Source organism: Lycium ferocissimum, chromosome 10 (assembly GCF_029784015.1).
Source record: "Lycium ferocissimum isolate CSIRO_LF1 chromosome 10, AGI_CSIRO_Lferr_CH_V1, whole genome shotgun sequence".
Taxonomy (NCBI): domain Eukaryota; kingdom Viridiplantae; phylum Streptophyta; class Magnoliopsida; order Solanales; family Solanaceae; genus Lycium; species Lycium ferocissimum.
The window spans coordinates 33,655,762-33,672,380 of record NC_081351.1 but is presented as its reverse complement, the minus strand read 5'-3'; the positions used below and the strand labels follow the sequence as shown (position 1 = coordinate 33,672,380).

The window sequence follows — 16,619 nt, the reverse complement described above, 5'->3', positions numbered from 1 at the left end:
TTTAAATTTTTTAATAACATCCTTTACCTCACTATTAAAATTAGTGTCTAATAATATTTTGTACCTCATAAAACAGCTATAATATAATTACAAGTAATATTACCTAATTTATTTATTTTTTTGTGATAACTGATGGGGAATAACATACAATGTACGTTTATAGAAACTAGTACTATTTAAAAAGCATGAATATAAATGTTAGTTGACCAAAATATTCTTCAACTATTAAACGACTTTTATACCCTTTTAGTCTAATTCTATCATATTTCTATTGTCTATTTTGGTAAATAAAAAATTTGTCCCATTTGAAGATAGAGTTTTAGACAAATACTACTTCTGAAATTTGGTTCCTAATCTAATTAATTTTTTTTTTAAATCTCATAGTAGTGTTTCCTTTTCCAAACTCAAGTGCTAAAGTATGATATTAATTATTTATTGATATGATACGAGATATTATTCCATTTAGACAAACACCACTGTAAGGTATACCAACATAAATAACTAATCTACAAAGGAAAAAACAGAACAAAAAAAGGAAGAAAGAATCACGTGTTGATCAATTAATTTTATGAGTATGAAGTAACACATGTCGTGTAGACAAATTACCCTTCAAAAGTTAAAAGTATACTATTGAACAATAATTATATCTTGAGTAAGATTGTAATATACCTCATTCTAATATTTGCAAGTAATTCGTATACCATGTAAAATCCTAATACTAATAAACTACTGGTTGGTTACTTGAATTTTAATAATGAAGGATTTAGGCGTGTGGATGAAATTATAATATTTCCAATCCTTTTTAGAATTAGGAGGAGTTATGCAAGTGGATGGAACTATAATAGCTGGAATTGTTTGAAAGAGGGGGTTCACTTATTTTAAAAATATTAATCTTACTCATTGAGATCAACTTAATTTTAAAAAAAAAAATGCCAAAAACCCAAATAAAGTGTATTAAATATCTTTCCATTGGCAAAAAAGGGTGAATTTTTAAGTATATTAATTTTCATGGAAAAGAAAGTTAAGAAATTTGAAAACAACATTATCCATTTGTGCTACCATTATAATGGAATAGAGAAACACATACGGGGAAAAAGTTGCACATGTGAAATGTTTGGGGATGGTATTTTTCATAAATAATATACTCCTATAAAATATTATCAGTTGTTTCGTTGGTGAGAGAATATTATCTTAGCAAATTAAATAATAATTATAATAATAATTTTAGCGTACTACTTGTGTTATTGATAAAAAGTTTTCGCATTAAAAGGTTGATAATAGTGTTGAAGTGTTTATTGGATAGAGATAGATGTTGATCGACGAAAATATTCATGAAATGTTGATTGATTTCGATGCCCTTTAAAAAAGAAACAATTCTATGCTGGATAAAATTATATTATTGAATATCTAATTGCCTAATACTTAGAGTCCGAACTCCCAAGTCAACTAAAATTTGGAATTGATTGCATTTTTATTATTGCATTGAAACTTATATTCTCGTGGATTAAGACTTAACAAACTATCCTATTCTTAAGAAAAAAACTACCTATGTTGATTCTGATAACATATTATTTTCCATTTTTACTATAAGGAATTGATTAATGTATTTCGCACATATTCGCGTTGGTAATAATTATTTTTAGAATATATTGTTGGGCGTGCGAATAAAGTACCACATTAATAGCTGAAAAAAAAAAGGGAGCTATTTATAAGGAGTTGGATACTTTTAATGATGTGAGACCTTTTGAGGAAAACCGTGCGGGCTTGGCCCAAAGCGGACAATATCACATCATGTTAAGAGTCTCTTTGGACCGTTTAACTCAACAACTGGTGCATTTAAATATTTATTATCATAAAAAAAAATGCATTTTGTAATATTTGACGCAAAATGTATTCGTGCAACGCACGAACATAGAGATTAGTTATACTAAAAGTGAGAAGGTCCTAAGTCCAAAGTTAGACTACGAAAAATGCTCATTAAAAGTTAATGGACCATTTTTACCCCTCATCTAAACACTATTCTATATTATTTTTATACCAAATAGTAAATTTACCTATCAATAAATGAGAAGACATTAGGCTTAAGTTCATGCATCTGGAAGAAGTTTAGGTTGAAAAAAGTGGTTTTAAAAATAGAGAAAAAATTCAAATATGTCATCGAACTATTCGAAATGGCTCATTCATGCCATTTGTTAATAGTCGAAATGACTCATTCATGCCACGTACCATTAACAACTCGAATGATTGATTTTAAAATACCAAATTTTACACGTGGCATCTAATTAAAGGTCCAGGTCACTAAATTAACTCATTCCAAACCCGACCCAGAACCCGACCAATTCCATTTTAACCGGCCAAACCCAAATCTTATTTCCCTCATTACAGAAACCTTCCTCTATCCCATGGCTTCTTCTTCTCGGGCCAAATAATTGAAACGCCAATTAGTTGAATCAAAGTGAAACTGAAGAAGATTTGCGATTAGGGGAGAAACTCTCTGTGTTGGAAACGAGGGCTTTTAGAGACTGGGTTTTGGAGGGAACTTTCGGGTTTTGGTTATTGAGAACAACCGAATCTTTTTTCTTAATCAGATGTGAGAACTTCTGTTTTTTTTTTTTTTTTTCTCCGAAATCTTTCTTTTCTTTTCATTTTCTCTTTTCCTTTCCCCCTCCCAATTGAATGACTTCGAATAACTAACATTGAGATTAGCCATAATTTCAAAGATCTCCAATCAAAATTTGTTTCATCACAATAACCTTCTTTGTAATTTTCCATATTAAGCTGCTTTTATTTTATTTTGATTTATTATTTATATAAGAAAATGAAAAATGATTTGGAATAAAAAAGGGAAATTAGATTTAGGTTTGATTAAAAGGGAATGGGTCGGGTTTGGAATGAGTTTTAATTTAATTTGAAATGGGTTAATTTAGTGACGTGGACCTTATTAGACACCACATGTAAAATCTGGTATTTTAAAACCTGCCATTTGAGTTGTTAACAGTACGTGGCATGAATGAGTCATTTTGGTTACGACAATAGTATAAATAGACTCAACTATTAACGGGTGGCATGAATGAGCCATTTCGGATAGTTCAATAGCAAATTTGAGTTTTTTCCCTTAAAAATAATATCATTCAAGTATACGTTCATATATTAAATAGTAGACTCATCAAACTTAAAATTCTAGAACCACCTCTAGATATAGTAAGGTGTCACTAAACCAAATGACTCTACTACATGACATGCTGTTAGGTTCCATCGCGTGTCAATAAATGAATATTATACAAGAGAGTTATGGGGTGGGTGGGATTCTCGAGGATATTATGATTTGTGGTGGCTCTATTTTCTTATCTCATATTTCGATATATCGATGCTTTCGACCTATGCTCTTTCGAATCTTATGACATATTTACACAACAAATGGTGTTATCTATGAAGACATAATCCCGACTTAATTTGAATTGGCTTCAATATCATCCGGTTAACAGTTTATGTGTGCTGTCATTGTTTAGGCAGAACAAATTGGATTTTAAATTTTAATATTCCTTATGTGGATTCTCCCACATCGGTTGTGGATGAGTTACTATGTCTCCTTATATGGACTTGAGGAATCCTCTCCTCATGAGCTAACTTTTGGGGTTGAGTTAAACTCAAAATCCATTCTTTATATGGTATCAGAGTCAAGATAATCCCAATTAATTGTTTACCTGATATTGGCCCCCAATCTTATATTGTCCACGGGGCAATTCGCTGGAATGCCCTTATTTCGGGGTGGTCTTTAATTTTTGGCCATCATTATTGAAAATCTTTAATTTTGCCCTTCGCCTAAAACTCCTACGTTCCGGATTCGAATCTCCGCTCAATTAGAGTTTTGCCTTCAGGCATAAAGTAAATTCTAACTTAAGGCAGTTTTTTTTTTTTTTTTTTTAGTCAGTTAGAATTTTGCAAACCGCTGCCTTAAGGCCTAATTTTTCTACGAAACTCTGAATTTGATTTTTTTACTAAGCCAGGTTCGAACCCAGAACCTCGGGGTATTTTAGGCGAAGGTCAAAAATTAAAGACTAGTAATTTAAGGGACAAAAATTAAAGACCTGAGCCTTTGAAGGATAATCCGTGCAAAAAAATGTTGTCACGCTTCAGATGTCCAGTCCTGAGCGTGCGGCGGCGTGTTGGGAGAGTTAGGCCCAAGATTCACTTTTTACCATTGTGAATGTCATAACTTTGACTACGTTATGTAAAAATAGTTTTGGCACTTTCTTTGAAAAATAGCCATCATCCCAAGTGGAAGGTGCTATAGTACGGCTCTCTATACCAGTTTGATGAATATTCCAAATATGAATTTAAGAGTGCGGTTGGACATGCGGTCCTCCATATTTATATCACTTCAACTTGATGGACGTACACTATCCTTTTGCGGTTTACTGTCACATGGATGTAAGAGCCTGTTTGGATGGGCTTATCGCATAAAGTCATGTTTGCGAACATAAGCTAAAAAAATAAGTTGGGGTAGTCTAACTTATTTTTTTGGCTTATTTTTTCCATTTCTATTATGTTCTTTAGATAAGCTAAGTCAAATGGGCTAATTATTTTTTTGAGTTTATTTTAAGACAAAATGACTTTGTAATGGTAAACACTCAAAAAAGTAAAACGAATTAAGCAACTTATAAGCAACTTATAAGCTAATCCAAACGGGCTCTAATACTACATTAACTTTAATTTGCCCAACTTGCATGGCAATTTCCTCTCTTCTTTAAGAGGTATACTGCTAATTAGTTAGCGGACCAGAAAAGGACTTTTAAACCACTGACAAATAGTTTTCCCAAGCTAGCTATCCAAAATCTTGGCCAAGTTGAATGTCTTAGATATTACACTATCAAAACATAGTACTTCCTCCAATTCAATTTATATGAATCCATTTGATTGGCCACAGAGTTCAAGAAAGAAGAAAAGACTTTTAAACTTATGGCGTTAAATGAGTCGAATATATTTTATGTGGCTATAAATTATTGCATAAAGGTAAATTATTTCCAAATATAGAAAACATTCTTTTTGGCACGCACTAATAAGGAAATAGGTTTACATAAATTGAACAGAGTGAGTAAGGTTTTTCTGTGAGATTTATTGGAGTCAACCCAGCATAACTCATTAACTTGGTACGTATGGGAGCTAGGACGATGTTGGTGAGGCAGCTCTGCAGTGGGTTGCTACTGAAATATACTTATTTCTCAAGTACCCAGTAGCCTCAACAATGTAGGTAGCACTTCACAACGAAAAGAAAAAGAAACACAGAGCACATAAACAAACACTCGACGAAGGGCTGAACCTGAGTATCAACTTGTTGCAAGTTGTCGTATGACAAACTTTGTGAGGGATTTCTTAGGTCTTGGTGGGCTGGCCCATAGCCATCTGTCTTATTTTACTTTTCAAATGTTCCAAATAAACTTAAGGAAGAGGCAATAAAAGCCTTCAATCCTCATATGCGATAACGACTAGTAGAAATAATAGTAGTGCAGCTGCCGTGTCCAAAAGGTTGTGAAAGTAATTAGCACAATTAAAGACTGTGAAGCAGCACCTTAAGTCTAAATATTATAGGCTATATATAGGCGACCAAATTAAAAGGCTTAGGCATCATCAAGGCATCAATAATGGAATCTTGTTTCTTCCTACTTCTTCTATTGTGTTTCTGTTCTTCCATACACAAGATCTTTACAACTACAACAGACTCCATCAATACAAATCAATTCATCACAGTTGGTGAAACTATTGTTTCATCCGGTGGAACCTTTGAGCTGGGATTTTTCAGCCCCAGCAGTTCCTCCAATCGATATATTGGGATATGGTACAAGCAAATTCTTCGTTATGAGCAAACAGTTGTATGGGTTGCCAACAGAGAACAACCACTCACAAACACATCTTCTGCTGCTTTTAAGGTCACCAAATCAGGGATACTAGTTCTTTTTGGTGACAAGAATGAAATTATATGGTCCACTAACACCTCACGATCAGTCCAAAATCCAGTTGCAAATGATGGAAATCCAGAAAATTTCCTTTGGCAGAGCTTCAATTTTCCAACTGATACGCAATTGCCTGATATGAAACTTGGCAAAAATTTTAAAACTGGTCATGAGGTATACCTTTCAGCTTGGAAGAACCATAACGATCCAACACCAGGGGAATTCACTCTCCACCTTGATCCTACTGGTTATCCACAGGCCCTCATCAGACACGGTACAAGGGTATTCGCTCGAGCAGGATCATGGAATGGTTTACGGTGGAGTGGAGCACCCGCACCACAACAAATAAAAAGCAACATATATACAATTCAATTTGTTTTCAATAAGGAGGAGGTTTACTTTAGTTTTTCTATCATTAACAGCTTGTTGTTATCAAGGCTAGTCCTGAACAATGGTTATATAGAACGGTTGACGTGGGTGGATCGAACTAAGAGTTGGAATAACCTCAACATTCCTCTGGATACTTGTGATCAATATAGCTTATGTGGTGCCTATGGGAGCTGTGTCATAGGTAGTTCCCCTGTTTGTGGATGTTTGGAAAAGTTTGTACCTAAATATCCACAACAATGGGAAATGGGAGATTGGTCAAAAGGGTGTGTTCGGAGGAAACCATATCATTGCAACAAGGAACATATATTTCTAAAATATTCGGGAATTAAGCTTCCGGACACTAAGCACTCTCAGTACAATAAAACCATGACACTCGAAGGGTGTAGGCAAGTATGCTCAATGAACTGCTCATGCACAGCTTATTCGAGCCTAGATATAAGCAATGGAGATAGAGGTTGCTTATTTTGGTCTGGGGAGTTGATTGATATCAGAAAGCTCTCTGGAAAAGGACAAGACATTTATATCAGGATGGATTCTTCAGAGCTAGGTAAGAACTTATCTTAAAGAAATTTCTAATGATGTGTTTTTAAACTTAGTTGTTGAACGTATGGAGACCATGTATGCAAAAACAGTGGCTTACCTCGATTTGAATTGGCTGACTAAAAAAATGGCTGTGGTATCTTTGGCAGGTTCAAAGAGCAAGAAGGCAGAGATACTCGCAGTGAGTTTCTCATTGTTGATGGCAATGATTTTGCTAGGAATCATTTTGTTTTTGTACATATGGCAAAAGAAGAAGAAACTAAAACTCCAAGACGAATTTGAGCTGCCAATGTTCCAATTGTCAACAATAACAAGAGCCACAAATAACTTTTCGGTCAACAACAAAATTGGAGAGGGTGGATTTGGACCTGTTTATAAGGTATAAACTACAAATTTGTTGGAATAGTAACCAGTTTATGCTCAAGAATAGCATGTTAGAGATTATTTTTGTTCTGCAATATTCGCATCTTTGTTAAATCTACGTTCCCCTGATATACCGTTTCCATTTCTAGGGAGTGCTGGAAGAGGGACAACAAATTGCTGTGAAGAGACTTTCAAGGACATCCATGCAAGGACTCAATGAATTCAAGAACGAAGTTATATATATTGCCAAGCTTCAGCATCGAAATCTTGTGAGACTTCTAGGTTGCTGTCTTCAAGGGGAAGAGAAGATGTTAATCTACGAATACATGCCTAACAAAAGCCTGGATTCATACATATTTGGTTTGGATTTCTAACCTACTACACAAACTAAAATGAGCAATACTAGGGTTTATTAGTCGTAACAAAGAATTTAGACCAAGGCAAACCATGTTTTCTAAAAATTTAACAAGAAAGCTTTTTTTGTAGATCAAACAAAGAAAAAGTTACTTGATTGGCCACAGCATTTCCACATCATCAACGGAATTGCTCGTGGCTTATTGTATCTCCATCAAGACTCTCGACTACGGATTATCCATAGAGACCTTAAAGCAAGCAATGTTTTGCTAGATATAGAAATGAATCCAAAGATATCAGACTTTGGTATGGCCAAAAGTGTTCCAGGAAATGAGATGGGAGCAAAAACATGCAATGTGGTTGGGACACAGTAAGAATCTCTAATATCATACAAAGTATTCTCATATGAAATCCCGCTTTTTTTATTTTCACGGTGTTGTTTTTTTGGAAAGTGGCTACATGTCCCCAGAATATGCAATAGACGGGATCTTCTCGGTAAAATCAGATGTGTTTAGCTTTGGCGTATTGGTGTTAGAGATTGTGAGTTGCAAGAGAAATAGAGGATTTGTGCATCAAGATCACAACCTTAACCTTCTCGGTCATGTAAGCACAGTATAATATGTACTCATTTTTTTCTGTACAACAGTTTGAATTTGTCATGATCCATATGTTCTAAACTCAAACAGGCATGGAAGCTTTACAAAGAAGATAGGTCCTCGGAACTAATTGACGAGCACCTAGCTGACTCTTGCAATAGTTCTCAAGTTTTAAGGTCAATCCAAGTGGGTTTATTATGCGTGCAACGGCATCCAGATGATAGACCAAGCATGTTTTCTGTGGTTCAGATGTTGGCTAATGAGAGTCTACTGCCAAAAGCAAAAGAACCAGGATTTTTCACAGAACGAAATGTATTTGATGAAGCAAACTCAGTATCTCATACAGGAAGTTCAAAAACTGAATTCACAATCACATTGTTAGATCCTCGATAGGTGTGACAGAATAACTATTTTGTCTTGCGTGCACATGAACAGGAAAGATATTTTAGAACTTTGGTTATTGAGAAATACAGTAGTACTTAAAATAAACATCAAGTTGAACTTTTCTACTTGAAGATGTTATCTACTTATGGATGAAATATTCTTCTATTTCTATTGTTCACTGAATAGAAATATTAGATATGTTTATATCACAAAACTTCTAAAGATGTTAATTTGTTTTCCATATGTTAATTTGTTTTCCAGAAATATAGCCACAGCACAAAATCTATGTTAGTATTGGAAATTTCGCGCATTGCAGCTCCAGTTTTTAGTAAAGTATATATCCAGAAAATGGTACAAAGTTGTTATCTGAATTTAAGCAGCACTTTACCTTAACTTGAATTGTTTTTGTATTTGTTAGACCTACAACTAAAATTTAATTTATTTCTTAGAAAGATATCAGACTCTAATACGCAAACAGAATCCTCGTTAGCATTCACAATTGTCCATGTTAGCAGACACTGTGGAAAAATAAAAAAGAGAAATAAGGACCATATCCTTCTTGCCTGGCCAACCAGCCATGAGAATGTCATTGCGGAGTAATAATAAGTAAACCGAAAATCGCATTACCAACTTAAGCGTATTAACGTATTAAAATTTCATTATTTAACCACAGAACCATCAAATTTACAGTGCCCGCTCATCAACAGGAAAAAAAAAAACTCCAAAAAGGAAGAAGGAAAAAGGTCTTACAACACGGCTTGTTATCTGCACAGTGTTACCGTCATCCACGCATGGAATTACAGTTAACCTTGAGGGTTGAGACTTGAAATTTAACTTTTTGAATCCCCTTTTCTTTGTCTTTTTGGAGTGTTATTTACTTGGAAAGCAAAATTGTTACTTTCTCAGTTTCTAAATAAAATGAAGCTTTAGGCTTTTCATTTTTTTTATGTTTTAAAATTTCAAGAAAAAATTGATCTTATCCTTTAAAAAATTACCCTTATTTATATAATTAAAAATTATTAAGTAGTTTTTTTTAGAAAAGAGGTCAAATTTAATTAGGGGTAAGTGTTGATATCAATTTTGGCTCATCCTGCTTGAACTTAACATCTCAGCATAAAATAGCACAAAATGCAACTTTTTACATATTTCTCAAATTTTAATACAATTTATTGGTACTTATCCTTATTTATGCAAAGATTAGGATTTTTATCAATTTATTATCATTTGAATTAATTTCAATAATCATTACTTTTTCAGAGTCATTTGTACAGATACAGCACAACAGTGCAATTATATCTCAGTAAATAATCATTTTTATTTCTTTACAACACATTACATTTTCTAGTATCAATCACATTTTTATTTACATTTTTTAAAATTGTATATTGATAGTCGCATTTTTTTTATGTATATTAGTTATATTTTAATACAGTTCGTTAATACAGAAAAGTCGGAAGAGTTTATCGCAACACAATTAATTCAGAAATATTTCAAGATTCACCTTGTGCAAATTACCGAATTATCGCTCGGTGTACAATTAAAATCTCATCTACCTCTCATATGATTTCTTTTTCCTCTTTTTTTCTTCTCTACGGGCCTCAAATGTGTTTTTTTTTTTTTTAACCTTATCGCTAAATTTACTCCTTCTCCCCCATTTTTTCAATGATACAATCTTTCTTTTTCTACTCCCAAATAAATTCTCTTTCTTCCTCTTTCAACTTCTCTTTTCTTTTTTCTTTCCTTTTTTATCTCACCGCTCCCTCATTTTTCTCCACGCTTAGCTGATTCTCATTCCCCTTTCAACCCACGAATCTCTCATTTCTACCAAAAAAAGAAGTTTCCAATCTCTCGTCTCTTTCTCTACACTTACACACACTACACACAAATCTTTTGAATGTGGTGTTCTCCTGTTTTTGCTCTACATTTTCATATCTCTTTTACTGCATACTTGACATTTATGTTTACTTATTGTTTTTATTTTTGACATGTTTTTCATTTGTTGAATACTTTGCACGTATGCATTTTTTGAAAAAGGGATATTAAGAAGAGGAACTGATTTTTTTATTTTTTGCTGGTTTATGGATATTGAATACATTATATACTTTTTGGCCGATGAAGAAATTTTCGTCGATTTTCGAGGCGTCCCCTACACATAAGATGGATTTTTATTTTAAATCTCATTATATATTTATTATCATTTCTTTAATTCATTTAGGAGAATATTTATCCCTTACTAACATATTTACTAAGTCTTCTACACGTATCCGGAGTTATTTCCCAAAGACGACACTGGAAGATTTTCTCAGATTCTCTGTTTTTATTTACTTTTATGATTTTAAAATTGTACAAAACACAAATGATAGTGAAACTCTACTTGGGTGCCCCAACGATATTTATTTATTTACGTTCTGCTTTATATGATTTAAAATCTACTATGGGTTTCAGGCAAATTAACATTAGGTCAGTATTATTTTATTTCAATATAAGAACATTCACGTTACATTCTTTATTTGTATCACATCCTATTCATACTATTATACTCATATTTGTTAGTATTCTCTACATGCATATTTTATTCTTGTATACTAAAATTATTCTTTTAAATAAATTTTCTTGAAGATCTGTAAATATCCTTCAAATTTGTTACGTCTTCTAACAACAAAAAAAGATAAAAATAAAAATAAAACAGTATTATATTTATCATATATATATATTTTTTATAAACCTTTATGCTACATTGGTTCTTCAATCACGTACCAGTTGACTCTTTTAGCTAATATTGATTAGTCATTTAACTATATATTTTTACTCCCTTTCTTTTCTATACTTTGTTTATTTTCTCAATTAAATCCTTCATTAGCTACTTATTCTTTATATATCCCTTCATTCTCTAAGTCACTTTATGAGCTTTCCTTTTATATTTTAGTAATCATAAGTTTGTTTCTTTTTTAATCTAATTCTTTAAAAACTTAAAGTTTATTTTATATATCCGTTCATAAATACAATAATTTTATACTTTACTTATCTATCTTATTGTTTTTTAAATTTTTTTTATATTTTGCGTATATAGATATTTACTTTTACTACTTAACATTCATATTTATCATTCTTTGTTTGAATATATTTAAAATTCATTGTAAGTAATAACGAATCATTTTTACACATCTCTCGTATAGTTAAAGTTGGACCAGCCAGTAACCACATTTTGCGGATTCTGAAGGATGCTTAACACCTCTCCTTCAGAATAATTTGAACCGTTACCGAAAATCTCACTTATTTTTTTAAGACCATTTTTAAATTGCATATATTAATAATTTATAGGTACCCTAGTATACCTTAAATCACTAGGTGGCGACAAAATTACTAGGTGGCGACTCTGTACATTATCAATCCTTTTAGAGCCCCATAAGTTGTACTTTATTTAGCCTTGGTAAAAATAGGGTGCAACAGCAAGTTAGCAAAATAATCCTAAGTTTCTAAAAGTCGCATGGTCTAGGGAGAGTTTTGACCTTTTACCCTTTTGAATCACTCTTTTCGGTAAACGCTTCTTCAACAAGGGAAGTTTTAGAAAGGGAAAAGGTACAAATATACCCCTCAACTTCTAGATTTAGAGCAGATATGCCCCCGTTATAAAAGTGGTGCAAATATACCCCTATCGTTACAAAATGGTGCAAATATACCCTTTTTGCTGACGGAATTTCTTTTAAAAATCATTTAGTTTATTTTTTAATTAAAGAAAATACCACGTTGCTTTAAAAAAAAAAAAAAAAGACTATCCATTTTTTTGAGTACACATATTTTTCTCAAGCCACATGATAATTTTTTTACGTGAATTAAGTCTGGTACGTTTAAAAAAATGGGTAGACTTTTTTTTGTTTAAAAAAAAAAAAAAAAAAAAGCCACAGAGATATTTGTTTAAACAAATCAGACCCGACCCACCAAAAAAGAACTTACCATGTGGCGTTAGAAAAATATGTCTACTAAAAAAAAATGGGTAGACCTTTTTTAAAGCCACATGGCATTCTTTTTTAATTAAAAAACAAGCTAAATGATTTAAAAAAAAATCTCATTGCAAAACGGGTATATTTGCACTATTTGTGTGAGGTCAGAGGTATAGTTGCACCATTTGTAACGGAAAGAGTGTATATACACCACTTTTTTAACGGAAATATATCCGCTCTAAATCGCAAAGTTAAGGGGTATATTTGCACCATTGCCCTTTTAGAAATAAGATAAAAGAGGCATTTACTATTTTTTTTTCTTTCAAATTCATCCTTACTACTTCAATTAGTGCGGTACTAAATAAAAGAGATTAGAGTAGAAAAATAATTGCTTATACGCATGGCCTGCCGAACTTAATTTTAAGCAATTATGTATTTGAATAAAGATACATAAATTAATAATAAATAATTATTGTGTTTGTTAAAAAAATTGGTTGATAACTGTTCTTTTATCAAAATAATTAAAACGCCCTTAAGATTTAACAACATATTATAAATTTTTTTAAAAAAATATATTATAAATTTAAAAAGTACTATTGTTTAAGGAGAAGGAGGAGTCGCATATATGAAATGAGAGGAAGTTAAAATATTATTTTAAGAAAAAATAATTTGAGAACTAGGAGAAATATAGGAACCACATATATCAGAATAGCTTGTAGTTGAAAATTCACAAGTTTGGATGACTTTGAATGTCTACTAATTAAATGCATGAGTAAATAAGCCAAAAAGTGCTTATATGTTAGTTTGACTATAAGCCAAAAAGTGCTTATATGTCAGTTTGACTAGTCCCTAAACTTTCACAAACACCCTCTGATAATCTCATAATTAAGGTTATTACATGTCTTTCTTACAATATATATGTAAAAACTCCGGGATGGTAGCTAGTTTTCAGATAGTTACTGTCCTCGACTTTCAAATTTCATAGATGAAATTTCGGTACATTATCTTGAAGTTTCACTCGTAATATTGGAACTCTAAGATAGTACTATTTTTCCATTACGGGTACTGAAAAAGTGGCTATTTGTTGACCCCCACCCCCAAAGTTATACTCCTTCCGTCTCATATTACTTGGCCACATTACTAAAAATATATGTCTCAAATTACTTGTTCATTTATAAAACCAAGATAAAATTAATTAAATATTTTCTATCTTACCCTTAGTATTAAAAGTTCTTGAAAATAGTAAATATTGATTAGAATGTATTTATGGGAGAGAGATAGGGGTAAGGTAGTAAAGTCATATTTTATTTATGATCTCTTAAGGGGCGTGTAAAAGGAAAGTGACCAAGTAATATGATACGGAGGGAGTACTTAATCATGAATTTTTTATTTTCTTCTTTTTACTTGAAGAAGGAAAACTATACTACAATCTAATGAATCTATGTTTCATTACATTTATTGACCAATGACTAATCCACCCTGATGTACGAAATTACTTCTTCAGAATATCATAGAAGTTGATAGAGATCAAACACATACCATCCGCTCATTCCTCAAAATAAAAGTGTAATTGGCATCGTCTTTCTTGAATGGGTAGCAACTAGGTCACTGTTGACACGAGTAAGAGATTGTTTTAAGGCAGAAAAGACACAAATTTTAGCTAGATTTTATCAAGGACAATAAATTACTCCATGAGTAATTAGATTCGTAGTGCCAAACTATATATAGTATGTCCTAAGTGGTCGATGCATCATAAAGTTTTGATGAATATTTCAAAATATGAATTTAAGAGTGGGGTTGAACTTGGACATGTGGTCCTCCATATCACTTCAAATTGAAGGACGTACACTGTCCTTTTGTGGTTTACTATCACATGGGAGTGATCCTTTAATTGCCCAACTTTCATGGCAAGACCAGAAATGGACTTGGTGTAATCTAACAAGTTGATTTCCACAGCTATCCAAAATCTTGACCAAGTCGACCCCACTCTATTATATATATAATGGGGGGGGGGGGGGGGGGGGGAGCCTTAGTATAACCGACAACATGAAATCACCAAGTGAGTACGTGGAGTCTGGTACTTGGCTCGACCAGCAGAGCAATCTCATGACATGAAATGATCCAATTATTAGTCTGAAGGTGTCGTCCTAATTGGGCGGAGCGATCCTTACCCTGCATTGCCAGACGTAGTTTCAGGTGGTCTGCACCTTCTCGGTAAACCTATGCTACTCCCAAAACATGAACATAAATATAGGTGGCATCTGACCTCATGATCTGTATAACATGACTTGTAAGCATGACTTGTAAACATGATTTGTAAACATGACTTATAAACATGAATTGTATGTATAATCTAACATGTATATAGATATATAATATAACTTGTATGAAACATGAAAACATGTAAAATCTATAGAACGGAATAATATTGATTCATGTCCTGTATTTGAGAACCCATGGAATTCAAAACATTAGTATTCGTGGATTACAGACAAATTCATGATAATCAAAATGATATTCATGAATACAATTAACGGAAACATGATTGAGCATAATAACATATAAATATTGACATGTACCCAGGGGTGGATCCATTATGGGTCGTGGGAGTGCCACGCCACCCGCAAGCTTCGCCCGAAACCCTATGTATATATTTGTATATATACAGAAACTATGTACAAATATTTAAAGTGGCACCCTCACTACAAAATGACCCGCTGGTGCCAGTGGCGAAGGGCTCTGTTTTCTTCTGTCTGGTCGCAGGATCGAATCCCAGCGGCTGCACGCTGCACTTTATTTTTATTTTTACCTTGCTGGCAACAATAAGCAGTCAGCAATGTGACTGGGCAGTGAGTACAAAACAATTCCCAATTTCCCATTAACTTTATATTCTCTTTTCTTATTTCTATAATTGTTGTTGACTTAATTTAATTTTTTAATCTTCGACTTTTTTATTTCTTAAAGTTGAAAACATAAGTTTCCCTCTCTTCCTTCTCATAAAAAAAAAAAAAAAAAAAAAAAAAAAAACTCTCTCTCTTCTCAATTCTCATCAAAGAAACAAACCCTCTCTTCTCAATTCTCATCAAATAAACAAACCCTCTTCATGAAGTACAGATTAGAGATTTGAGTTACCAACTCGATACTTTCATATTTCATATGCGAAGTGGTAATCCCAAGTTCTCCAACTTGCAAGGAATTCGTGATTTGGCAAAAGCATTGGTTGAGACAAATCTTGTGGATACTTATTCACTTGTTTATTTACTTGTGAAATTAACTTTGATCTTACCTGTTGCTACCGCAACTGTGGAGAGAGCATTCTCATCCATGAAGCGGATCCAAAATGAAGTGCGGAATAACATTGGTGATCAATATTTGAATGATTGTTTAGTTTGTTACATAGAGCGTGATGTATTTACAAATGTAAGTAATGATGTCATCATTGATCATTTTCAGAAGATGAAACCTCGTCGAGGACAATTGTAAATGAATGATGGATATTTATGATATTAGTAATATTATTGGAAGTTTTATGTTTTTCTCTTCTGTATATTGCTATAAATAAATGTTTCATCGGAAAAGACGAATAACCCGAATCAAAGCCTGAAAAGATGAATAATCCGACCCAAAGCCCAAATTGATTGAATGACGCATGGCACCCGGAAACTTCAAATCCTGGATCCGCCTCTGCATGTACCTAGGTTTGTCATGAACTGAGACATAATTTTCTAATTCTGAGGAGAAGTCATGTTTTCATGGATTAAACGTGGAGTGGGGAAGAACAATGAAAATGATGTTCCCACACGTGAATAGAAGCCCTATATACCTTAGTTGCTATAAAACTTGAAGAGAAAGTCTGAACTTTTGAAGAAGAACCCCAAGAATCTAAACTTGAAACCTTGAGAAGGGTTTTCTTGAAAACCCTAAGATTGTAGTGTAGAATCTTAGTAAGAATCCATGTTTATGTGTTAGTATTACTTAGAAATACATGGGAGAGACTTACCTTGATGTGGGAGGATGAGGAGAGGAGAGAAAAGTCGTGCTAAGGCTTGGAGAACTAAAAAATAGAATAAAAATTAGGAAAAACGCTATTTTAATGAACC

General features: G+C 32.9%; 1 protein-coding gene across 4 annotated transcripts in view; it reads left to right on the top strand.

Annotated features, from left to right (window-relative positions):
- The window catches only part of LOC132033513 (G-type lectin S-receptor-like serine/threonine-protein kinase At4g27290), a 39,267-nt gene that overhangs the window by 12,481 nt on the left and 10,167 nt on the right, over positions 1 to 16,619 (top strand). Inside the window, exons 1-6 of one of the 4 annotated variants that reach the window (XM_059423512.1) lie at positions 5,504 to 6,888; positions 7,031 to 7,260; positions 7,394 to 7,604; positions 7,731 to 7,968; positions 8,051 to 8,201; positions 8,285 to 8,756. The exons of 2 other annotated variants lie outside the window; for them this stretch is intronic. In XM_059423512.1, coding sequence (XP_059279495.1) covers positions 5,643 to 6,888; positions 7,031 to 7,260; positions 7,394 to 7,604; positions 7,731 to 7,968; positions 8,051 to 8,201; positions 8,285 to 8,587 — 2,379 coding nt within the window. In that variant the 5' untranslated portion in view covers positions 5,504 to 5,642 and the 3' untranslated portion in view covers positions 8,588 to 8,756. Of the gene's footprint in view, positions 1 to 5,503; positions 6,889 to 7,030; positions 7,261 to 7,393; positions 7,605 to 7,730; positions 7,969 to 8,050; positions 8,202 to 8,284; positions 8,757 to 16,619 lie in introns of those variants that run through there. One more of the 4 variants, XM_059423508.1, reaches the window with a different exon arrangement.